Raw genomic sequence first — 26,022 nt, 5'->3', positions numbered from 1 at the left:
TGAATAATCTGAGATGTGTGAAATAAGGTTAGTCACAGGATTTCCTGCCACCAGAGCTCACAAACAAACTTTCCTCACTTCCTCTTTTTTAAAGTTCAATTTAGACTCACTGATCTAGTTGCTTTTGTTTTAGTGGTTACAGTCTCCACCCTGTTACCAATGGTTAAAAGGGTTGACAGACTCTCAAGTTCTCTCTCTCTCTCTCTTGCTCTCTCGCTTACTCACTCTTGCTCTCCTGCTCTTTCTCACTCTTTCTCTCCCTCTGTCACTCTTTGCCTGTTTCACTCTGTCTCTGCCTCTGTCACACACACACACACACACACACACACACACACTCACACCCTAGAGGCACTGAAACAACAGACATTCTTTCCATCATAAACTTAGACTCAGAAAACTCAGTTTCCTCTAGTTTTGGCTTCTTCGTCTCTCTTCTTTACAGGCTTTATTACCTATCTTCCAGTCCATAGAACTGGCCATCCTCCCATGCTAGCCCTTCTCTTGCTACAGCCTCTTCCTGGCTCCTCAGTTTAGGTTGTCATCCCCCACAGATCTCTAGGCTCTGAACTTTTTCTAGCCTCCTGCAAATTCTCTCTCTCTCTCTGCTGTGTAACCTCATTCCACCTATACCTCCCCATAGGACCAATGTTCCTATACCATTGTCATGGAAGGCCCTGGGCTCAGCTAAACTGTGAGCTTCTTGAAGGGAGGGATTCGGTTTTATACATGTCTGCATCCAGTAGCTTTGCTCCAGACCCTCAATATTTGTTAAATAAATGGAGACAAAAGTAACAAATCAGATAAGGTGTTATTCCTCCCAGGTAACAACATCTTAGTTCAATTACAGCTTATGTTGCCACAAGGCCATGAAATATAGAATCTCACAGTGGGAATTTCAGACCCTGAGGGATGGTTACCCCATTTGGACATATTTCAGGTTATTTTTTTTTAAAGATTTTATTTATTTATTTGACACAGAGAGACACAGTGAGAGAGGAAACACAAGCAGGGGGAGTGGGAGAGGGAGAAGCAGGCTTCCCGCGAAGCAGGGAGCCCGATGTGGGGCTCGATCCCAGCACCCTGGGATCAGGACCTGAGCCGAAGGCAGACGCTTAATGACTGAGCCACCCAGGTGCCCCATATTTCAGGTTATTAAGACACCATGTGTGATGAGGCTAGAGATTTCTTTATTCAGAGTTATAGATTCCCCATTTTCACCAGACCATCCAGATTTTCCACCAGCATTCCTCTCCTTCCATATTATCCACTGAGGACCAACACAAGTAATTTAAGTTTATAACTATGTATCTCTCTATTGTAAAGAAATTCCAAGCTATGTACTATACCAGTAAAATTTCTCCAGGTACAGGTCAGGTGACTCATTTTGCTTGGATGTAAGCCATGGGTGGATTCTACTCAGGATCCATCTGCTGGCATTCCTTTCTAATCCACAGGTCTTTTCTCAGAGTGATGAGATTCTGATTGGTTCACTTTACTTCTACTCTCCGGTCCAGACTGGATCTATTATCTTTGGTTCTCATTCTGGTTTCTGGAGGAGTAAGGTACTTTTTGTTTGAACCCTAGATGGAACCCATTTGCTTCTGGTAGAACCCATTTCTATGTATGCAGTCTGCATCCTCATTACCAACACAGCTGGTACATTCTGACTACTCTGTTCTATGAATTATGCTTCTTTTTACCTCCCTTCCCCAGCCTATGACATAGGTCTTGCTCTCTCCATGAACTTTCCTATGTACTTCTCTGTCTTAGGAGGTTCTGCCTGGCATTACCCGCTACCATGCATCTAGAATCCTTTGCTTTGGATCTTCCTTTTTTCCTTTCTTCACTCTTCAACCAATCCCTGTCCCCCAGCCTACATTTTCCTATCACAGCTTATCTGCTCTTTTAGTTTTCTGAAAATGCCTCAGTTAATTCTTCATCACACGCCAACTGAGGGTCAACTTCACTTTCTCCTCCCATCCCTGCTCCAGGTAAAGGGACCCCTCTGCCACCTAATTAAACAATTTAAGAGCAAGGACCATGGCTTATGCTTCCACATGTCACATACCACAATAAGCACAGGGCTTTAAGCACAGCCAGTACTCAGTAAAGATTTGTTGATTCAGTTTTCTTGAATGACATCCCCCACCTAGCATCTCCCACAGCACATCCGTGTTTTCAAGACAATTCGGATTTACTTCAACTTTACTGGGAAAATACTTAAGGCCCCACATTTAGGAATGAAAACAACTACTTCCAGCTCTCTGGAGTGGTGGCTGGGTAGCAGTTCAAACTCCCTTTTGAGGGAAGACACGTAGCTTCCCAGTCAGCTAGCTGAGAGTGGAGGGGATCATTTCTACAGGTTGTGCTCTATTATCACAGGGAGTCGAAGCCATAAGCAGGAAAACCACGGGCATCACATTCTGTTTAAGTGCAAGGGGAGACTTGGCAGTGCTGACCTGGGAAAGGCAGCCCAATGGGCAGCACCAAATGTCCACCTTGATTTACTCAAACTTTGACAGGTTAAATGAAAAGCAAGGGTAAGGGTGCTTTCTTCTCCTCAATGAAAATAATGGATATGAATTCCCTTTAAGAATTCCAGATAAAGTATTCCAACCATGGGACACCCCAGCCAGGTAGAGTTCTTCCTCCTAACACTTGGAGGAATTTAGTTTCAGTTTCTAAGTACTTTCCTTGAGTCAGTCTCCTGGGGGATGATATTGCTCCCTAAATAACAGAAAACACCTTCACCTTTAAAAGGACTTGGGTTTATTAAATCTGATTTACAATGAGTACTGTGACAGTTGCCAGATGGCAAATATTCAATTGCTGTTGGCCCTTCATAAGTAATCATCGTTTCTAAAGGGAAAAGGTGTCTCCTTAGTTTCAAATCTTCTCCTGAACTGCTATAGACTTTCAGTCGGCACCACACAATATCTCAATTATAAAATGTCGTATGTTGCTCCTTAGCAAAATGAATTGCATAATTCTCTTTTCAGTGAGGCTTGGATCTAGTACCTCCCTACATGTCACAGAGTTGGGCATATGGCAGATAATGAATCACTGCTTATGAGTTTCACGTAATAAACAGCTTTTACTCCCTACTATGTTCCAAATGTTGTCGTAGGCAGAAAGGCTGGGTATATATTTCATCAGACAAGTCTTTGGCCCTTATTGCAGAGTACAGTGGATCAGATGAACATGTAAATCAATAATTACAGCCAAACTTGTTAAATGCCATAACAAGAGTTTAAATGAAGATGAATGGGAGCACTACATCAGGGTTAGAATATATCATTGAAGACATTTGTTCAAGGCTGCTCCTATATAATAAGGTAGACAACAGGAGAAAAAAAAATTTCCAATTTTTTGGAAATTGGAATTTTCAGAAACTGAAACTAAATTCCTCCAAGTGTTAGGAGGAAGAACTCTACCTGGCTGGGGTGTCCCATGGTTGGAATACTTTATCTGGAATTCTTAAAGGGAATTCATATCCATTATTTTCATTGAGGAGAAGAAAGCACCCTTGCTCTTCATTTAACCTGTCAAAGTTTGAGTAAATCAAGGTGGACATTTGGTGCTGCCCATTGGGCTGCCTTTCCCAGGTCAGCACTGCCAAGTCTCCCCTTACACTTAAACAGAATGTGATGCCCGTGGTTTTCCTGCTTATGGCTTCGACTCCCTGTGATAATAGAGCACAACCTGTAGAAATGTTCCCCTCTGTGAAAAGCACAGAACAAGAGAGGTCCTGAGAGGTTCAAGGAGGAGAAGAGAGCTAGTTCTAGCCAGAGCATACAGTGTATAAGAAGGAGAAGAAGGAAGAGATGAGGCAGGGCCATGCTAAGGAATTAGGTGTTGAGGAGCCATCAATGGGTTTACAATCAAGTGAGTGTTGTGTTCCAATCTGCACTGTTAAATAGCCCACTTTAGCAGCAACAGGTAGGACAGATCAGACAATTATGAGCAGACCAGTTAGGAGACTACTACAATCATCCAGGTGAGTAACAATGATGCCTTAGGCTAGGGCCATGGAAGTGGGGACAGGAAGCTCAATAGTGGATAGATTTGAGAAGTATTACGGGGGTAAAATGAATAGCATCTCATGACTAGTAGAAGGAGAGGTCAGACAGGGAACCCTGGTAGACAGTGATAGTGTTCATCGAGATCAGCTGTGAAGTCAAGAGCCCAGAATTTGGAGTCAATGCTAGAATGTTTGTCACTTAGCTGTGAGGTCTGGGGCAAGTCTTCTCTCCCTGGAAACTCGGTTTCCTCACAGGAGAAGCAAAAATAGCTATGACTTACCGCACAGATCTGTTGTAGGAGTTAAATGAAATCATGCAGGAAAATGTGCTTTACATGCTGGAAGGGGCTACATACAAATGTTAATTGTTATCCCGTTGACTTGAAAACTCACTTTTTGAATCTAGCAGAGACAAACCCTGACCTTTTTCCTTAGAACCAGTTCCTGACACTATGTCTGTCTCTCATAATTAAAGAAAATGTTGCTTGTGCAGGACAGGTAGGCAGAAGGGTTTATTCAAGGCATAATGACGAGTCAAGATGACAAGTCAATCACCCACACCCCCCAGCCCTCTCCCCTATGCTGCCAAGCAGGAAATGGCTGTCAGGGGTTATTGTGCAGGTGACAGTTAACAGCCATACTTTTAACATTCCCTCAAACCTACTGCTTTGGCCTGCTTTCAGTCACATAGGTAAGAACTCGTTGTTTATGTCCTAAAAGAGCAACAGTTGTTAACTTGGTGATTTGAGATTTGTTTATACCAGCTAATCAGTGGATTCTGAACAAGAAGAATGTCCTCAGGCCCAAGGAGGACACGAACACAAATGTTATTTTCTCTGAACTGTCAATTAAAAGTCTACATGAATAATAATAAACATGACCTTTGAGTTGGTCACCAGTGATGTCTTGCCCCTAAACTCCTATCTTGAAAAGGGGTTGCACTTCCACTGCCTTCCTCTAAATGGTTTTTGTGAAGGAAACCACATCTTGTTTGTACAGTTGACCAGAGATCACACACACAGTTTCTATGTGAATAGGTAATGTGTGCTTCTGCCTCTAGCTCTGTTTCATCTGTTGGCCTTCTACACTGCTCTGAGTTCTCATGGTACCAATTCAGTTGTCAACTACACACATTTGATTAGACCTCATCTTTCCAAAGTATGGCTTTTGGGTCTCTGTTGGAATACAGGGACCCTCCCGTCCTCATGTATTTGTTGGGCTTATTTCTTATGTTATTTCAGGTTTATTTCTTTCCAGCATCAAAGAAATTTGCTAGAGTTTTTATGTTGAGGTGGCATAAATCTAAATACACTGAAATAGTAGTCCACAAAGAATATATTATATATATTTGAGAATAAAATACAACCTTAAATTTTTATTTATATAGTAATAGCTAACATTTCTTGATCACTTATGGCATCCCAGACATTCCACTAAGTGCTTTACATGAACTATCCCATTTAATTCTCAAGACAACCCTGCATGGTATGTACTATTATTACCTTTAAAGATCAGCAAATCCAGGCTCAGAACAATTAGAAATTTGCCCAAGTCCACATAGCTAGAAAGTGGCAGATCTATAACTTGAACCCAAGTCTGTCTGATGCCAGAACTTGGTTTCTTAACCATTACAGAATGCTGTTTATATGATACCATTTCATGTATTCTTATTACCACTGGCTGAAAGCCAAATAGATCTGCAAGAGAAGCTTGTCTTCTGGTACTGTTCTGCTCTCTCTTCTAGGAACCTCCCTACTTCATCCCCACATGTCCTATCCTGTGTCTTCATAGTGCCTCAGGATCGGACCTAAGTCTGTTCTTTGGGAATATGAACCTCAGCCTCCACTATATTCCCACTGATATATACCAGACGGGTATCTTTCTTAAGGCACCTCTTTCAGTTAGGTGTTCGATGGAAAGGATCTGATAAAATTAATTTATACCTGGATGCTAATGACTGACAATGATTTATTACTCCTTTCAGAGATATCTGCATTTGCACAAAGGAATCTTACCTTAACCCAGAATCAATAAGAGGGGACCCGAAAATTTCAAGTCAGGGTCTTCTTAGTGCTACCATATTTGTCATGCCATCTGGACATGGGCTGAGCGTGCTGCTCATCACATCTCTGAATGAGAAAGCTAGTATAAGCAGTACACTAGTTTGTTAGTCATTCAAGAGAAAATGTAGGAGCGCCTGGGTGGCTCAGTCGTTAAGCGTCTGCCTTCGGCTCAGGTCATGATCCCAGGGTCCTGGGATCGAGCCCCGCATCGGGCTCCCTGCTCAGCGGGAAGCCTGCTGCTCCCTCTCCCACTCCCCCTGCTTGTGTTCCCTCTCTCGCTGTCTCTCTCTCTGTCAAATAAACAAAATCTTTAGAAAAAAAAAGAGAGAGAGAGAAAATGTAGAAAATCATATGTGGGATTACTACAGGATTTATCTGAAGCCATGTTAAAAATTATTGTCCAAGTCATCATTCGAGGTGGCATTAGCATTATTGGACAGGAATTGTATATTTAGGAAACTACTATTGGAAGAGATATTTCCTAAGCTTTCTTTGGGGTCCTCGAAGTACCATTTTGGAGAATCATATTGTCTCTTTGTCTAGATGATTATTACTAAAACTTCTTTGTGTAACTGAATATACAAAGCCCTATATAACACTAAGGAGTTAGCATTATATTTGAGTTTTCAAGTAACAGGGATGTAGTCATGGTGTAGATTTATCCATATTCTGTTACCCATGTTCCACTGGGACCTGCAATTGTGAAATAGCTGGCTGAGGTTAGGGTTACAAACTATGTCCATGAAACCGAATGAGGCTAACTTAAACAAATGGGAATTGAACCACCAACTTTGACCTCAGTAATTACATGCTCTAAACAACTGAGATTTGCCAGCATCCGAATTAGATTTAACAAATTCACTCTCTGGAACTGAAAGTTCGACTTTTTTTCAGGAGGACCTAACCTACTCACTTAGCCAAACAGATCCAATACATAATTTGTAAATACCTGCCGCATGCTATGTACCATTCACTATACATAAAAGTTATACTCTCTCCTCAAATATAGAGAGAAAATAAGAGCTGAGTCACAGGATTAATGTTTTAGCTGTGAAAACACTCTAAAACACAGTACAGATATAGATCAATACTATTTCATAATTAGAAGAGTCTGTTTTCTAGAAAACCAGAATCATATATATAATAACAATCCGACACATACACGGGAATGAAAAGTATTAAGAGGAGGAGTAACATGATCAAATCTGTGTTTTACAAAGATGACTTTGGCAGAAGTGTGAAGAATGGGTAGGCAGGGGATGAGAAGCATGGAAAAGTGGGATGGGGAGGGCGCCTGGGTGGCTCAGTCGTTAAGCGTCTGCCTTCGGCTCAGGTCATGATCCCAGGGTCCTGGGATCGAGTCCCACATCAGGCTCCCTGCTCGGCGGGAGGCCTGCTTCTCCCTTTCCCACTCCCCCTCCTTGTGTTCCTGCTCTCGCTATCTCTCTCTCTGTCAAATAAATAAATAAAATCTTTAAAAAAAAAAAAAAGTGGGATGGGGAGAAAGAGACACTGGCCATAGGGAGGCCAATTATTAGGACACTACTGCAGACAGTTCAGGCAAGAGATGATGAATTCAAGAGACATTATGGAGAGTAGACTTAATGAGTCTTGGCAATCGATTGATGGGTGGGATGCTGGGGGCAGGCGGATATGAAGGAGAGGAAAAAATAAATAATAATTCTTCACATCTGAGAAGCAAGAACTACTAAAGAGTAGATGCTATAAACCATCACTTTTCTTCCTCATTTACTTTAGGCAATATAGAAATTCAGTTGGCTCATCGGTAGATAGTGGTTGGGCAATCAAATTCCTTCCTTTCCATTTGTTTTCTGTTCCTTCTGAGAGCATTATCAAGGAGCCACAAATCTCTCAAGTCTGTGTTCTGCTCTCAGGCAGGGGTACCTTCTATGGGGGCCCGTGTAAAAGTCCCAGGAAGTGGACTGGTCCCCAGTTCAAGGCACTCATTCATGGATGCCACCCACAGTCTAGCCAAGTGGAGAATCTGATTATTGGCCAAAGAGGACTGCAAAAGGCTCAAGTCGAAGAAGTAATAGCAAGTGCCAGGTCCCAGGGTGAGGCAAGGCGGTAAGAGGAAAAATGAGTCACGAGGTCAGAAATGAGAACAGACTGAGGAAGGGTTAGGAATGAATGTGAGATAAGCTGGGGTGAATGGTTCAGGACAGAAGCCATGAATTCTGAAAGAATGAGGGAGGCCTGTTTTCATGTAATGTGGGCAGGTTGGTACAGGCAAATACCTGATAGCTTAAAGGCACTGAACAGGCCCAGACACCTTATATGGAATCCCTAATCTAAAGTATCTCTGCCTCAAGAGCTAAAGAAACTTACATTCTTATAATTATAGCAGAGTTTCCTATTTGTGTTTCAGTTTCTGAAGATTTGCACTAGAAATAGACATTCTCGGTAAGTGAGGCCACAAGCTCTTTTGCCCCCTTGGAATTCATGGGACAGATGATTTCTAATCCCAAAATCTAAATACAAGGCTATCCATCTTTCTTATTCTATTGGGTTACTATTTTCAAAGACAAATCCTCTAATCTATAAACACAGACTGCTTCATTAACTGTGTTTAACAGGTAGCAGAGGCTTAGTTACTGACAACTGCCAGGCGGTGACTTGGAATCCAGCCCTTGGTTTTTCGAATTTGCTGTAACATGATACAGAGCACAGAGCACATATTTTGCCTTAAGAGAGATGTCTAATTTTGTTAAACTTTTTGCTCAGGCTGCCATCATCTGTGCACGCTGCTTTAGGCTCTGCAAGAAGTTCGTACTGGCCTTGTGGTTGACAAAGAGTAAAACAAGGAAGTAGGAAAAGTGCAAGAAGAAACTATAGTGAATCCTTCTCCCACCACCCCCCCTTCTCCCCACCCCCCACCCCCCAGCCCAAATATAGTAGTAGTTATAAAAGGGATAAAAAGCTTAAGTAAGAAAAAGCTTGTGAGGGAAAATCCAAGCTGTGAAAGGTTCCGTAATCACAGCTGTCTCTGACTCTTTCCCATCTGAGTTTTGACCTTTGTTCTACTCTAAGGCTGCCCCCAGCCTTCTAGCCAGGGCCACCACTGACACCGTCATCCTTGCTTTCCAGTAGTCCTCTCACTATGCTGGCCCTCCTGGACCGGTGATGGGCAATTCCCTTTCTTCTGCCAGAACAGGGGAGGCATTTTTCAAGTGGATTTTTACTGAGAAAAGGAGACAAAAGCAAGGAAACTCTGATGCCTAGAACTGGACAGGATTCTCTATTTTAAGACAGTGATTCTCAAAGTGGGCTCCAGAGGTCAGCATCAGCAACACCAAGGAACTCATTAGAAATGCAAATTCTCAGGCCCCATCCCAGACCTTCTGAATCAGCAACTCTGGGAGTGAGGCCCAGCCATCCGTCGTTTAAGAAAGCCTTCAGGTGATTCTAACCCCGGCTCAAGTTTGAGAACCGCTGTTCTAAGGAAACCGCAACCTAGTCCTGGGTAGCCTTGACCAGTCCCCCATGCAGAGCACACAGCCTCCGCTTTCTCTCCTTGCATCAGCCATGTTTGGTTCTGTTTGCCTATGGCCTCGTCTCTAGTGGCTAACTCTACATTCGGGCCAGTGGACTCCATGTTCTGGGCTAGCATGTGCGCCAAGTATTACTACTACTAACCATCATTTCAGGAGCTTCCACATCTTTTGCCTGTTGCTCACGTGCTCTACCCTGTCCTAAGCGCATTACACTCAGCGTTACATTTAATCCTCGTAACATTCTTAGCTGCATCTTCCAAAAGAAGAAATGTAGAGTCAGAGAAGGGAGTTGCCAAAGGGATGCCACATCATAAGGGACAGGCCAGGATTCACACCTAGGTGTCTGACTGCAAAGCCCACGCGCACAACCTTGATATCACACTGCCTCCACATGGCTGAGCGGCTTCTGTAACCGTGAGTCTCCTCCTCATGCACTGGCCCTTTCACATATCGTCCCAGGACAAGTTACTTAACCTCACTGAGCTTCAGTTCCCTCGTCTGTCGAATGGAGAAATAATCCTCAACCTCAGAGGGTGGCCGGGAGGATCCAACAGGTAAATGTATGTAAAAGTGTTGTCAACTGTAACAGAAACAAAAGGCCTAATTGTCTCCTTTCTACAGATGAGGAAACCTATGGTCAGTGTGGTTACCTGGGAGACAAAAGGCTGTTGGCTTTTCACCTGTTATTTGAGGGTGTGGGGAGGGCTCTGCTCCCCGAATCTCTCTCTCTACTTGCACTTGCAAGTAGAGAGCCGTATTTAATAAGTAGTAGTCTCTATTAAGATGAAGATGTTCTCCAGCAGGGTAACGAAATGGGCAAAACACAGATACATCTGGATCCAGAGAGGTGAGAAAAGCCCAGAACCAGGGCACAGCCTGGGGGAGTACTGGCTCAGCCACTAGCTGCCGAAATGGGCTTTTGGGCAGCCAGGGGACACAGGGTCAGGGTCAGGGGAGTGGCCAGAGCGCAGAGACTCTGCTGTGAGAAGTAGGAGAGCTCAAAGGATTACACACCTTCAGCATTTTGCTATGGCCCAATTATCCATATTAGAATTGAAATCCACATGTCGTCCTCTCTCGCTTTTGAAATGATTTCCATTGACTTCAGAACAATCCTATCTTTTCATTTGTCCTTTGCCCTTTCTCTGTTTCTCCGCTTTCCAGTTGTTTTCTTTTTTCTTTTCATCCTTCTTTCCCACAGATAAGGTGAGTTCTCTGTGAACTAGATGTTCACTCTTAGGCTTTCTTCTCTTCCCCATTTCTTTTTCATGGTGTGCCTGTAGCACATACAGTATTTCAATAAGGTAGAGGTCACCAAGCCAACCGAGGACATGGGTGCCTTTTGTGGAAACTACCCATGTTACACCATGAAGACAGAAGAAGCCCCGAGCAGGCCTGGATGGCTCCGTCCTTGGGTTTTTGGAGCACTGGTGTGACAGAGAAGATACTGTGTAAGTTTTCACGGGAGGGCTTTCTTGTTTTTTTCTTTTTTGTTTTTTGTTTTTGTTTTTGTTTTGTTAAGTAATCTCTATACCCAACACGGGGCTCAAACTCACAACTCCGAGATCAAGAGTTGCATGTTCCTCTGACTGAACCAACCAGGCGCCCCATGGGAGGGTTTTTATACAGGGATACTCTTTTAAGCTATTTTTCTGTTTTTCCTTGTGTGAAATGTATTTTCTCTGAAATGGAATTTCCTAAAGAAATAATGGGCATGAAATACCCCAAATGAATGCTGGCTGGAGAATGGGTGTTAAAGGAAAACTCTCCACCTACTCTCTTTCGGGCAAATTATTCTTCTGCAAGTAATTTTTTTTTTAAAAAAGATTCCATTTCTACATGGCAAAGCTTTGCTTTCAATAAGATTCAGTGCATGTTAGGCTATCAATGAAAACAGGCTCAAGTATAGGCTAAAGTACAACCATCATGAAATACCCACAAGGAATTCACATGCCATTCCCCTACTTAGGTCATAATTAAAAAGGAAAAGCCACACTTGACCAAATTTCTGGTCCATCGAGCCCCGAATTTTTATAGGAGGACTCAGAGACTTGTTGGCAGCAGGAGTGGAGAGGGTGTGGTTGGCCTCCTTAATGACAACCTCAAAGGCTAAAGACATTTCACAAGATTCTCTTAGTAAGCTATCATGGTTTTATCTTCTACAAATATAGCCTAAATCCTTCCTGAATCTGTTTTCACCTCAACTTGTTGCTTGAGGTGGCGAGTTCCCTAGGTTTTACTGCCCACTGCATGGAGTCTCACTGCCTTTTGTTTGTCTTGAACTTGATTCTTCTGAGTTTTAAGGTCTGTGCTGAGTTCTATCCAGTAAAGAGCTTTGATCATTATTTACTCTGTACATACCCTTCATGATGCTTTTATAGTGTGGATAATAGGGGGACCCACCTCATAGGGGTAATAGGTATTGAATGATTCAGGACATGTCAAGTCACACAGGAAGTACTAAATAAGCAGTTATTATTAGTAGTGCCAGTATTAGTATGGACTTTGGCCATTGCCTCAAATCTTTATCTTTTTGGGTTAAAAACTCCTAATACTTTGAGTCTTCTCATTCCGTTGTTCTGCCTGCCCAACTCTTGGGTTCCATTTTGCCTTTCTTGATTTATAGCCCCCTGAATTAAACATTGTGTTCCTGCCCCAGGTTCTTAATTTTTTTTTTCAAAAACAGGATAATGTATCATTCTGTTTCTAGTCTGTTTTCTATGGACACACAGAATTTTGTTGACCTTTCTGGCCAAAATGGTGCAGTGAGCTGAAATTGTTCCAGAAATATCTGTGACTCCTAGATCTCTTCCCTGAGCCATGAATGACAACAGTCTTATCATTTGTATGACACAGTTAGGGTTTTTTTTTTTTTTTTTTTTTTGTAGAACGCTTTACCTTGCTGAGATAATCTACTGTTCATTTTTTCCCACTCCCCCAATTTTGAGAGACTTTCTTGCCATTTATGCTATGTCAGCTTGGCATTTCACAACTGAGAAGAGCTTAGTGCCAGCTACAAACACAGAAATACCACTGTGTATACCTTATGTTATACCACTTGTAACACATATAAATCTGGGACCAGAGGAGTCTTAACGCTGACACTTCTCCGTCCACAGAAGCACCCACTTTTTCTTACCCTCCATTTCTTTTTTTTTAAGATTTTATTTATTTATCAGAGAGCACAAGCAGGGGGAGGGAGAGGGAGAAGCAGGCTCCCTGCTGAGCAGGGAGCCCAATGTAGGACTCGTTCCCAGGACCCTGGGATCATAACCTGAGCCGAAGGCAGACGTTTAACTGACTGAGCCACCCAGGCATCCCTCTTGCCCTCCAGTTCATTCTGTAAGTTTGCTTGCCTCCCATGACAAAATGTTTCCCGGGATCCCACAGGGACTCATTTAACAACAACAAAAAAGTCAACAGGATGGAAGCTTGTCAAGGGTTTTTTTTTTTTTTTTAAAGATTTTATTTATTTATTTGACAGACAGAGACACAGCGAGAGAGGGAACACAAGCAGGGGGAGTGGGGGAGGGAGAAGTAGGCTTCCCGCCGAGCAGGGAGCCCGATGTGGGACTCGATCCCAGGACCCTGGGATCATGACCTGAGCCGAAGGCAGATGCTTAATGACTGAGCCACCCAGGCGCCCTTAAGTCTATGTAAATTATATCCCCTGGTTCTTCCTCATCCATATGTTATTTACTCTCTTGAGGAGCGCTAATAGATTAGTCAGATGTGATTTTCCCTCACAGAAACCCTGCTACCTTCCTTCTGAAAGGTCATGTTTGACTATGACTTTAGATTTATTATTTAGCTATAAAGCAATTGTTCAGAGAGTTCCAGATTTTGCTTTTTAAGAATTTTTTTTATATAATCATTAAATGTCAGTGCTGGAAAGAACCTTACAGATGGCCCAATTCTCTTCCTTTTACAATGAGGAAACTGAGGCCTAAAAAAGTTTCTGCCAAATGCATTTTCCATTTCTTGGTCTCTTAACAATTTGAGTACAATTCTTATTTTGGCTCATGCTAATATGTTTGGGGCTCGATCATACGCGGGGCATGATCACACGTGGGGCTCAATCTCACGACCGGAGCCAAAACCAAGAGTCCATCGCTTAACTGACTACACCACCCAGGAGCACCTCCACAGTCCATGTTCTTAATAAGCACACTATATACCACCTCTCAGAATAGATTTTTTTCAATAGCAATGTTACCTGTTTCCTAATCTGATGGCGACTTTGTACTTGACCCTAACTGCACTTATTTTTGTATTTTCCCCTCGTTATATATCACCACTCCTTGCTCCGATGCATATGCACAGGCACGCACGTATACACAGGAAAAGGCTGTGATGACATAATTTCCCTGCCCTTGCCATCTCTTTTTATGCCCCTCTGTGTCCCTCAGAGGTGTCCATGGTGAGTTTCCCCATGAGACTAAAGTATATAAACCCTAACCTGAAACTCTAAGAATATTCTCATTATTAAAGAAAAAAAAAACACCCTAAAAATCCTTGCAATTAATCTCTAAGGGCAGAAACCACACTGTAGGGGCGCCTGGGTGGCTCAGTCGGTTGGGCAACAGACTCTTGACTTTGGCTCAGGTCGTGATCTCAGGGTTGTAGAATGGAGACCCTCGAGGGGCACTGGAGTCTGCTTGAGATTCTCTCCATCTCCCTCTGCCCCTCCCCCTGCTTGTGTTCTCTGTCTTTCTAAATAAATAAATAAAATCTTTAAAAAAAAATCACACTGTAATTTTTTGTTGTAACCTAAACATGTTAGGGATTCAAAAAAAAAAAAAAATCACGGAATGAAGGAAAACATTTTAGGCACTTTAGAGTCTGTTGCCCAACTGACTGAGCCACCCAGGCGCCCCTACAGTGTGGTTTCTGCCCTTAGAGATTAATTGCAAGGATTTTTAGGATTCCAACTGACTCGACCCCTGATTGCTATGTAACTTCTGAGCAAGTGAAGATGGTTTCGTAAAGAAGCGTTAGATTTTCAAAGATTCACAGGGGTTGCTGAGCACAGTGGAGGCTCTGGGGAGGAGGCAAATGGACAGGGGATGGGAAGTGCCACTCTTCATGAACGGTCAGTTCTGTACCAGACAGCACAGTAGAGCAGTTTATGTTCATCATTTCATTTAATCCTTCCTGTCAGCATTCGAAGGAGGCATTAATAACTCCCATTTTGCAGATGAAGAAAAGGAGGCTCAGACATCAAGTTCACAAAGCTAATAAGGTCTGTCTGGCTCCAAAGCCCGTGTTTATTTTGTCCCCATTAAATTGTACTACCTTTCAAAAAGTAGATGCCCCTTAGCCTGTTTTAGAGTAAAAATTTCAAAGTAAGAAGAAAATGGTGTGAGTAAACAGATCTTATATTTTTCTTTTAGAAAGCTCTTCCTGAAAGAAAGCCCTTACTCTTTACAAACAACACAAAGCTGCTTTGTGAAGGAAGAAAAATGTGTTTTGAACAACAGTACTTATCAGTTAATTCCATTCGTTATAGTGAAGCACAATTTTTCTTTAACCTCTACTATTGGAGAGCACGGAAGGAAAAATTAGTTCAAAATGTTACAGATCTTTTTACTTTTAGAACAAAAATTCTCACTAAAAATGCTGCACCCAAATGATATTAACAATCAGAGTAAATTAAAAGAAATTCAAACTTGTAGACCTGTGATCTTGCCCATGAAGTATTCATTAGTCATGATTTTTTTCAATATTCCACATAGAGAAAATGAAACTCTCTACCCTCCATTTCTTATAATCAGTAGAAGCATAGTGGTTAAAAGCATAAATTCTGATGTCACACTCCCTTGGTTCAAATTCCAGCTCTACTCCTTAAGAACTAAATGACCTTGGCTTGAAGAGTTGTCAGATTGAGCAAGTAAAAATATAGGACAGCCAGTTAAATTTGAATTTTAGATAATGTTTTTCAGTATAAGTATGTCTCATGCAGGATTATTCATCACTTATCTAAAATCCAAGTTTAGGGGGAGCCTAGGTGGCTCAGTGGGTTGAGCGTCTGCCTTTGGCTCAGGTCATGATCCTGGGGACTTGGGATCAAGCCCCACATTGGGCTCCCTGCTCAGCAGGGAGCCTGCTTCTCCCTCTCCCTCTGCTGCTACCCCTGCTTGTGCTCTCGCTGTCAAATAAATAAATGAAATCTTTTAAAAAAATAAAATTCAAGTTTAACTGGGCATCCTATATTTTATCTGGCAATCCTACCTTGGATGAGATACTTTGTCTCTCTGTGCCTCAGTTTTGTCACCTATAAAATGGGAATGATATGATAGTAGTACCAAGCCCATGGAGTTGTGGTGAAAATGACATGGAAATATATGTAAATTGCAACCATGCCCGACACAGAGCAAGCATTACATGAATGATAGCTCTTATAATTACCTAATTTTCTAGTTACATTAATACAAGTTGGGCTTGGGCTCCTGCTTTAAAAAGGACAACGAAAGAATTACTTTATATCTCATTTACTAGGTGCAGAACTGGAGTGGAAGAGCAATACTGAAGTGTGTTGTTATGCATACTCACATGGAATACCTTACTTTTTTACTAGGAAACATATTCAATAACTCAACATTTTACAACCCAGACACCGTTTCATCTGTTATTGTTCATATAAATGACCTTTCCATACAGCAATAACCTTTTTATGCTTTGAGGGTCTGGAAAAAAATAAGAAAATATCTTTTTTTTTAGTATATATTTCATGAACTAAATTCATCCTTCACAACATAGTAAGCACTCATTTCTCTATATTTGCATAGCAGGAATCTGTATATTGTCAGATGCAAAAGTAACATTAAAATTTAAGAGCTGGTATGTTTCAGTTTCTTGCAACACCTGAGAAAAACCCAAACACATAATAAAATGCATTGTACAAAACATTTAGAATATAATCTGTTTGTATCTGCTTTCATGATTTCAGATTGTAAATGTCTACCGCTATTTTCCCAATTTATATGAAAAGCATGATTTATCTATGTTAATTTCAAGTTGGCATTCAGCCACTTGAATGCTTACCTTCACATATGGTAAACTACAGGGATGTGTGAAGTTTCATAAAAGGTCAATAGCACAGAAAGAATGGGAGAACCAGAATAGTATGAATGGTTCTGAAAAATTGGGAGAAATATTAACTAAAGTTGCTGTGCACTTTCACAGCAGGCAAATAACATGGCTTTGCCAGTAATCTGTGCTTTAGATTGCAATAAATTCTTCCTGTTTTTCTTTCCACTGTAGAAGACACTAAGTTGGCTTCATGAAACCAGGCATGCATGTCATCTCCCACCTCATTTTCTTTTGAGTGTAGGAGGGGAAATATAATACAAACTGCTCTGGTGCACAATAATCTATTTTACAGTTGCATGCAAGAAAACCATCCCAGAAAACCTGGGAACGTAGCATTCAGATCTCTTCACGTCACTCCTGTCCTTTACTCCACTCTTTTCTTGGCTGTCATTATCGCGCACTGAAAGGGCAATCTATGTATGCAGGGACACAGCAGAAATATTTAGAGATATAATATTATAGAGATGAGATTAATAATCACTACTTTGAAGAAAATGGTATGCTTTCTGCAGATAGATATGAAGTCAGTGGGCACAGGCAGCCTCTCACTGGACCAAAACATGGGACAATTATTCAAGAAGTGACTCTCTAAATAGGAAGTGAACGGTTCCAACTTGCTTTCTATTTTGTATGTCCTTTATTGATGACTTGCCATCAGGTTACAAAGGATTCTTCTCTGCAATTCTCAATCTATATTTGCAATCTGACCTCTTGTTATTTTTAACTAGCTTCTGGACATCTGCGCTTGCGTATCGGACAGACACTTCAAACTCAGTGCATCCAAACTGAACTCCTTATCTTTTCCCCAAACCTGGTCCTCCTCCCATATTCCCTGGCTCAGCTCCAGGCATCGACATTTACCCATTTCCCTAAGCTAGAGGTCTCTGGCAATTTAAACCTCTCCTTCTGGTCCTGGCCACTTCCAATCAATTGAATGCTGTTGATTCCACCCCCAAATTGCTTCTGGAATCTATCCCCTTCTTCATTCTCATAGCCATAAATTTAACTCCGTCCTTCTCCTGTACTATTACAATGGCCTCCTAATGGCCTCTTAATAGGTCCCTCTGCCTCCAGCCTCTCCCATATCAAATCTATCCTTTATGTACTAACCAGAGAGGCGTTTTGTTTTTGTTTTTTGAACATACCAATCTGGAGCAAATTCCTCTCTTCCTTAAAACCACTCAGTACTCCTAGGAGCTTACAGGATCAAGTCCAAAGTCTTTAACAAGGCACACAAGGCTCACCATCTGCCCCTCACTTCCCCTTCCAACCTCATTACTAGGATGCCTCATGTACTCTGTATTTTTGCCTGTTAAACCAAACTACCAGCTAGTCCTCCAAGAAAGCTTGTCATTTCTCTAAGCTAGTGATTCATAACCAAGAGGGACACATCATAATCACCCAAGGAGTTGTTCTTTTTTTTTAAGATTTGTTTATTTATGGGGGGGCAGAGGAAGAGAATCTTTCAGGCAGACTCGTTGCAGGGCTCCATCCCACAACCCATGAGATCATGACCTGAGCCGAAACCAAGAGTTGTATGCTCAACTGACTGAGCCACCCAGGCGCCCTGTTTTTGGGGGGTTTTTTGTTGTTGTTTGTTTTTTTAATAAAACACACATGCCCTTTCTCCGCCTCAGATCTATAAAATCAGAATCTCTACAAAATGGAGCACAGTATGTAGATTTCAACTGGATCATCAGGTGATGGGGGATACGCATGCCTGGCTTAGGCATTTGTTTGTGCTGTTCTTTCTATCTGGAATGCTCTCTCTACTCCCTCTCCCATGACTTTTCCTGGCTACCTCCTACCCACTTTTCAAGGCTTAGTTCAAATGTCACCTCTTCTGTGAAGCCTTCCAGGATCTACACAGCTCAAATGTATTTCTCTCTGGTGCCTGTTGCTGTAGCATTTTTAAACGTAGTGCTATGATAATCATGTATCACTCTGAGTGTTCCTTGTTTTTTATGGTGTTCTCCTGCAAGAAAGCACACTCCTTGCATTTCTTTGTATTCCCAGCACTTAGCACAGTTCCTAGCACTGTACTCAAGAAATATGTGAGAAAGAAAAGAATGGAGGAGAAAGAAAAGAAAAAAGGGAAGGGTGGTGTGGCCTCGGCTGTCTCTGGAGCCCAAGTGCAAGTATAAAAAGACATCCTGTCTTCTATTTCTCAGCAAAACCCCCCTGCTACAGTCTACAGTTGGACCCTTGTGGTGGGCCTCATGGGATAACATACTGACTTTTTACTAATCTTAAACTTTCCATTTGGCACAGGAAAAAAAAAAAATGAGTAGGGTGGAAGCTTTGCTTGTCCACAGTGTTGAGTTTCTGCCCGCAGAAACTTCTGGTAGTCCCTGATAATCATCCTGCAAGGGCTGCCTGTTACTACCCTGCTCTGTTCATGTCCTCTTGAGAACAGCAGCAACAAGACTATGGGAGCTTTTACCACAGGGTGACAGAACCCCAGCAAGCAAGCTGAAGCGTGGTAATTTTACACAACTGCCTTTCTTAGAGGTCCTGGCAACGACTTCCTTTTCCTCAGTGCGAGCTGATGGCATAGTCACTTCCTATTTGGTCTCAACTGCCAGTTTTTTTCCGGTTTTAACTGCCACCTTTGACTAGAACTGTTTTCTTGAGGAGCCTACAAATTAAAGAACAAGGGGTCAATTCAATCCATCCTAAAAAGTTAATTCAGAGGGGGAAAGTATCACCCCGACTGGTTGTTCAGCATCATTTCATGGTAACACAGGAAGGGTTCTCCTGTGGCTAAAACCTGCACTCTGGAGAGTACAAAGAAGTTACCTGACTTCATTACAAAGAGCCCAGTCTCCCAAAGAATCTCTCCTAAGAAACTCCCCAGTCTTCATGTTCCCAATGGCAACACAAAACTATCATTATGGGATGACTGGTGCCAAAAGCAGTGTGTCCGTCACCACCAAGGAGGTTGGGAGTAAGGGCATGCAGGGTTCTGAGAGCCTTCGCCTTACGTCCAACTGTAAAGATCCCCAGGGGAATTCTGGAACAATTTAGGCAGGCAGCACAACTGGAACCAAGAGGAAACCTCTTAACGTTCCATCTTTTGACTCCTACCTCGACATGGGAATGACATTGTCTGAGCTGCATTTACCTCTCTCAGTTCTCTAACTCATCAGTGAGGGCAAGAGGTAATGAGCTCGATGCTTTTGGTACCTAAATGCAAATATTTCGAAGTGAGTAAGCACACATGTAAAGAAATATTATAAGCAGGAAACCACTTAAGCAGCATCTGCTTCCACCCACCTCCTCTGTGGCTCTATTCCCCTCAGTAGCATCAGGAAGTAAAGCTAGCAAGAAAATTCAGCCAGGCTGAGTCTTAGACACTAGTTTTTGTTATAAGTGATACTATGGTAGAGTCCTGTGCAAGCCCCCAAAGGCTCAATGCTCCTTGACCGAGAACTGATTCTATAGGTTTTTCTCGAGATACTTTGCTGGAACAATAGTGAGGATGCAACATCTGCAAGAACTATTATGTCCTGATTTCCAATTTGATACCCACAGAGAGTAAAGAGGAGATTTGAGGTATCACATATGTTTTTACATGTTTTTAAAAAAAGGGACCCCTGAACGTCGTCCTTCCAAATATCAGTCCAGAGTCTAGCAGCTTGAATCAAAATCTTCCTATCCCTGGATGGTGAGCTTCTGAAATTACCAAAATCATTCCCTTTCGTTCCCAATATTCAGATAATTGAAAGAAATTCAGATAACTGGATCAATTTGTCCTTGCACTTCATACATTTATACACATTACACATTTCAATGTAGTTATTAAATAAGGCTCAAATTGTTAAAAGTCCAAAATGTGAAACCCTACCTCTAAATTTTGTCAAGTGGAGTAAGAGGTCAAATTTACCTCAACAAGGTCACATATATAAAGGCTCCTAGGTAATGCCTAGTACATTACAACCTGCTCCATGATTAAATATTTTTAAGCCAATCATTAAATTTTTCTCAAAGTTATTCTCTGTTCAATATTATTTTTCATTAGGTAGTATTCACTCTTTGGAGGAAGATGATCTATGGTTTCATATAAAGGTAAAATAAAAATACTGCTTTGTTTCCAGTACCTCCCTTGATGTGGCCCAATATCTTTGGGAGTGTTTTTTGTTGGTGGTGGCTTTTGGGGTTGGTTCTTTTGCTTTTTTTTTTGTTTGTTTTTTGCCCCAGCCACCACATTGAACTGAAATCCTCAGGGAACAGTGTTTCTCAAGTCTGTTTCTTGGTTAGTAACCCTTAATGCAAAGAGTACGGAGCATGATTTCTCAAACCTTGCCACCATTAGCATTTTGGGCTGGGCAGTCCTTTGTGGTGAGGCCTGTCTTGTGCCCTGGAGAATGATTAGCAGCATCCCTGGCCTCTACCCACTCCCGATAACATCCTTTCTTCCCCATTTCTGACAACCAAAATATCTCCAGGAGGTGAAATTGCCCCTCATTGAGAACCAGGACCCTAATACATTATTACCTCACTATTGCCTACATCAAAGTTTGGCCATTTCTATCTACCTACACTTTAGCTATGAACCAGTCCCCTCAGTAAATATTTATAAACATGGGTAAAGTTAAATATTTAATATTGAGGGTATGACACATGTCAGGAAATTGGAATTACAGATTGTAAATTTAAATTATCAAGTTTTGTTGGGCTCAAAGACAATGTCTAACTTGAAATTCACTGACTTTGCTTAATCTGTATATGATCTTACTTTATTTATACAGTTATTAAATATTCATAGCCACTCAGGTCACATTGATCAAGCAGGTACCAAATCCAATCTGAGGCACAATCTTGCACTCTATGGGGCTACCAAAGAGCATAAGATGTGGTGTCTCCCCTCAAGGAACTTTTTCCATCAAGTTGTGGGAATATACGGTAACATATTATTGGACTCTGGGCTGACATTTTGAAGTAAAATATTCAAGTGTCCTTTTTGGTGGGGAGTAACAAAAGCACACATGAATTGATTTAAATTAAGAAATATATATATATATATATATATATATATGAAAAATCATAATCAAACCACAAGTAACTCCATGTTACAACTCAAGTGATCTCTATCAAATATAATTACAACAGATAGTTTATTTAATAGCAGCAGACCTAAACAAGGGTCGGAAAATTTACTAAGATCTCAAAAGCGGTGTTTTTAAGGAAATGTCTCAATAGTTCAGGTCTCAAAATCTAGCATTCACTCTTCCACATTCTTACATAACTCTGGCTCAGAAGGATGTCAGGGAAAGTCACTTCTCAGATAGGCGTAATTTACTTATTTATTAAAATTACACAACTCACTCTTGGGTAGTTGGGAAATTAAAGTAACTGGAAAGAATTTAGGACACAAAAAAATTAACAGTGTAACATATAGTAAAGTGAACAACTTAAAGATTCAACAAGAGCAGTGCCCAGGAGTTTAGCCAGGCATCAATAAAACATACAGTGTACCCATTACTTGCCTAGCACTATACTAACCTCAGTGAGCAATTCAAAGGAAATTCATTCATTCATTCATTCATTCATTCATTCAACAAATACCTACCGAGGGCTTACTATGTGCCACACACTCTTCTAGGCTCTGAGGATACAGCAGTGAACAAACCAGACAAAAATCTTGCCCGCAGAAAGCTGGCATTCTACCTGAATAATTCTTAGATAAGAGAAGCTGGATCTCTGGCCTCAGGGAGTTAATCATCTTGTTGGGCAGACCGAACAAATGAAATCCATGAAATAAGAAAGAACTACAATGTTGAGCACTACTTCCACCAACATGCAAGAGGAGGAGTATTGAAGGAGGGTTTGGAGCAATGAGGAAGGTTCAATGGGGCTGGGACTTGAGATTTAGACCCTTGCTACTCAAAGTGTCGTCTGAGAATCACCAGTATTGGCACCACCTGGGAAACTGTTAGCAATGCAGAATCTTGGGCCCATTCCAGATGTGCTAAATCAAACTCTGCACTTTAAAAAGAATCCTAAGGAACTTCTCTCTTTTTTTTCTTTAAGATTTTATTTATTTATTTGCGACAGAGAGAGAGAGAGAGAGACAAGCTGGGGGGGGGGGGTGGTGCAGAGGGAGAGGGAGAAGCAGACTCCCCACTGAGTAGGGAGTGGGATGCAGGGGCTCAATCCCAGGACCCTGAGATCATGACCTGAGCGAAAGGCAGATGCTTCACCAACTGAGCCACCCAGGTGCCCCAAGAATTCTAGGGAACTTCTAAGGACATTAAAGTTTAGGTGGCCCTGCAGGTTTCTGGCCAGGCTGGCATTGTTAAGTATGAGCTGGGCTGGTGGGAAATAAAGACTGGATTGGGGCCTACCATCAGGTTAGAGGTTGTGAGGACCTGGAGGTGGGGAACTAGGAGTAAGGAGAATGCAATTATATCCTTTATCATCTGAATGGATAATGAAATGTGATGGCTATACATGCAATGGAATATTATTCAACCATGAAAAATAAGGAAATCCTGCCATTTGTGACAATATGGATGGACTTTGAGGGCACTGTGCTGAGGGAAAGAAGTCAGAGAGAGAGAGACTAAATACCGTATGATCTAAAAACTACCAAACTTATAGAAACAGAGTAGACTGGTAGTTGGCAGGGGCAGGTGAGAGGGGACACAGGTGAAGGTGGTCTAAGGGTACAAACTTCCAGTTAAAAGATGAGTAAGCTCTGGGGATGTAATGTACAGCATGGTGGCTATAGTTCACAATACTATATTGTATCCTTGACAGTTGCTAAGAGAGTAGATCTTAAAAGTTAGAGGGACTTGGGTTTGGATTCCCAGCTCTACCACTTCTTAACTGTGTGACATTTGGGCCAAATTATTTAATCCCACCAAGGCTTTTTCATCCCCTGTAAAATGGCAGGGGGTGGGGGGCATGCAGGGAGGCAATATGACCTCAGAGGGCCCTTGTAAAGATTCAATCAGCTAACATATATCTAGGACTTGGCAGTCCGGGCACAAAGAAAATGACACCATTAATAATAATTATATTGATAACAATAAAATGCTATCTTTTGAGAAAGATTCAAAACCAGCAAAGGAAACAAAAGAAACTTTTAGTGTCTACTAGAGCCCCAACACTGTGTTGGGTATAGACCTGTAACAACCTGCAATGTAAGGAACTTCATCCTCATCTTAAATTGGCACTTGGATATGACATTTTTAAATGTAATTAACCCTGTTGGTCCCTAAAGGTGCCTTCATGATGGGATTTCTGTAATTGTTACTATTATCATTGTTACTGCTGTTATCATTAGGGTATTCTCAAAAGAACTTGTCTCCCTGCTGGAGTGGAACTTTAGAGGGAGCGGAGGCAGGGAATGCTGAAACCACGGCTGCCTATATGCTGAGTTAAATAAGGCGTACTGCTAATGATCCAGTCTCATTTTCCATGCCTCTATCATCCTCATTAATTTTTCTGATGTACTGTTTTCCAATTTCTCTCTCTCTCTCTCTCTCTCTCTCTCTCTCTCTGTCTCTTCCCCGTGCAAACTTGTGAAGAGAAGCCCCAGTCTGGCCGCCCTCCACCAACTGACAGCCCAAAAGGCAGGGGTAGCCTCAGGTTCAAGTCACCTGAAGTAGGTCTGGGGGCGGGGAATCCGGAAAGCAGGCGAGTGGCTACGGATCCGCCCAGAGGCGCCGCCCCACCCAGGGGGGACCCGACCGCGGGAATGAGTCGGCTACCGACTCGGCGGCTCTCCGTGCCCCCACCCTCGACTAGATCGGGGAACCAAGAAGGACTTCCAACACTCCCCAAGTTTCAACTCAAGTCGTCTCTGAAGCTGCGTGTGCCCCAGCTTCGAACGCCTGCCTGCAACGTGGCCGCGTCTGGGACGCCCTCCTACCCCCGGGGTCACCCAAACTCCTCCATTCCCTCCCCAGGCCGGGCCGTGTGCCGGGTCCCCCAGTCCCCGGCTTCTCCTCTCCGCGTGCGGGGGTGGGGGGGGAAGCCCGCCCCTTCGCCGGCTCGGGCGAGCCCAGCCACAGCCCTGCACGGCGAGGAGCCTCGGCGCTCCTGACACCGCCCGGCGGCAGGGCGGGGGCAGGGCCAACGGCAGAACCGCCCCCAACCGCCTCCCGGGCCCGGCGAGCGGGCGGGCGGGTTGCTGGGGCGCCTCCACCTCCTCTTCCTAAAGCGGCGAGGCGCAGACGAGCGGCATCACTCGAGCCCAGGTCCCGGCCACCGCCACACGCTGCGCCCCGCGTTCGGGAGGAGGAGCGGCGGCGGAGGCGGCGGCAACAGCGGCGGGCGGGCGCCAGAAAGGTAGACTGAGTCCCAGGCAGCTGCGCCGCCGACCGCCCCCCCCTCCCCCCAGCCCGGGGCGACGCACCACCAGCCCCGTCACCTCACTTCTGTGTGTCCTTCCAGGCCCCGGTCGAAAAGCCTGGGAGGGCCGCCGAGCTACCCCCGGAGGAGGAGCCAGTCCGAGCCCAAGGCGCCACCGCCGCAGGAGCAGTGCGGAGCAGCCGTCGCCTTCATGGCCCACTCACCGGTGGCGGTCCAAGTTCCCGGGATGCAGGTGAGGAAGCCCAGGCCGCCTCCGCCGACCACGTGACTGCCCCGGAGCCCGGTGCGCGGTCCCCGGCGACCAGAGGCGGCCCCGGGACTGCCCTGAAGGCAGGGCCGGGCGCAGGGGCCAGGTGACCCGGGAGTCGGGCTCGAAGCGTTACCCGGCGTTTAGGCTAGCTGGTGCACTGCGCGGGGAGGGTGGGGAGGGCGGGGAGGGACCGGGCGCGCGGCGAGGTGCGGGGGAGGGGGGCGAGGGAGCGTAAAAATAGGCCAGATCCAGACACCTGCGCCTGCGGAGCGTAGTCCCGCTGGGGACTGGAGGTGGGAGGTCTTAACTTGGGGGAGATGGAGGTGTCTCGGAATTTGTGGGGTAAAACGCAAGTCGTGCCCTCCCCCCCCGCCCCGCACACACACAAGTTGGGGCGGAGCAAGACAAGGGGGTGTCGGTGGCGGCGGCATTGAATTGGGCTCTTCCTGTGTGCGTAGATCGAAGAGCGAGGTGGCTTCTTTTCCCCTTTTGGTGTTGCTTCTTAAGGGCGAAGTTCTGTCTCGCTCCCCCCCACCTGGCCCAGCCCATAGTGTGGCGTGAGAAATGCAGGGTCCTGTGTCAGAGTGGCCGAGGTGATGACTCCCCAGCCCCCTCCCCCTGCCTTTCCCACAAGACGACTGTTGCATGTGGTTAAAGGAAGCTTTTTGTCCTGGACAAGGGACTACTGCTTGGGACCCATCTTCTTACTCCAGATTTACCCAGGCCCCTCCCCCCGTTATATTTTCATTTTATTCAAGA

The 26,022-nt window shown here is 43.6% G+C and overlaps 1 protein-coding gene across 1 annotated transcript in view; it reads left to right on the top strand.

Annotated features, from left to right (window-relative positions):
- Nucleotides 1-24,831: 24,831 nt before the first annotated feature.
- The window catches only part of STK26 (serine/threonine kinase 26), a 52,120-nt gene continuing 50,929 nt past the window's right edge, over nucleotides 24,832-26,022 (top strand). The window contains exons 1-2 of the mRNA XM_032428371.1: nucleotides 24,832-24,989; nucleotides 25,095-25,245. Coding sequence (XP_032284262.1) covers nucleotides 25,204-25,245 — 42 coding nt within the window. The 5' untranslated portion in view covers nucleotides 24,832-24,989; nucleotides 25,095-25,203. The remainder of the gene's footprint in view (nucleotides 24,990-25,094; nucleotides 25,246-26,022) is intronic.

Source organism: Phoca vitulina, unplaced genomic scaffold, assembly GCF_004348235.1.
Source record: "Phoca vitulina isolate PV1807 unplaced genomic scaffold, GSC_HSeal_1.0 scaffold39, whole genome shotgun sequence".
In the NCBI taxonomy this organism is placed as follows: domain Eukaryota; kingdom Metazoa; phylum Chordata; class Mammalia; order Carnivora; family Phocidae; genus Phoca; species Phoca vitulina.
Note: the sequence above shows the minus strand (reverse complement) of the source record. Positions and strands in the feature narration are given on the sequence as shown.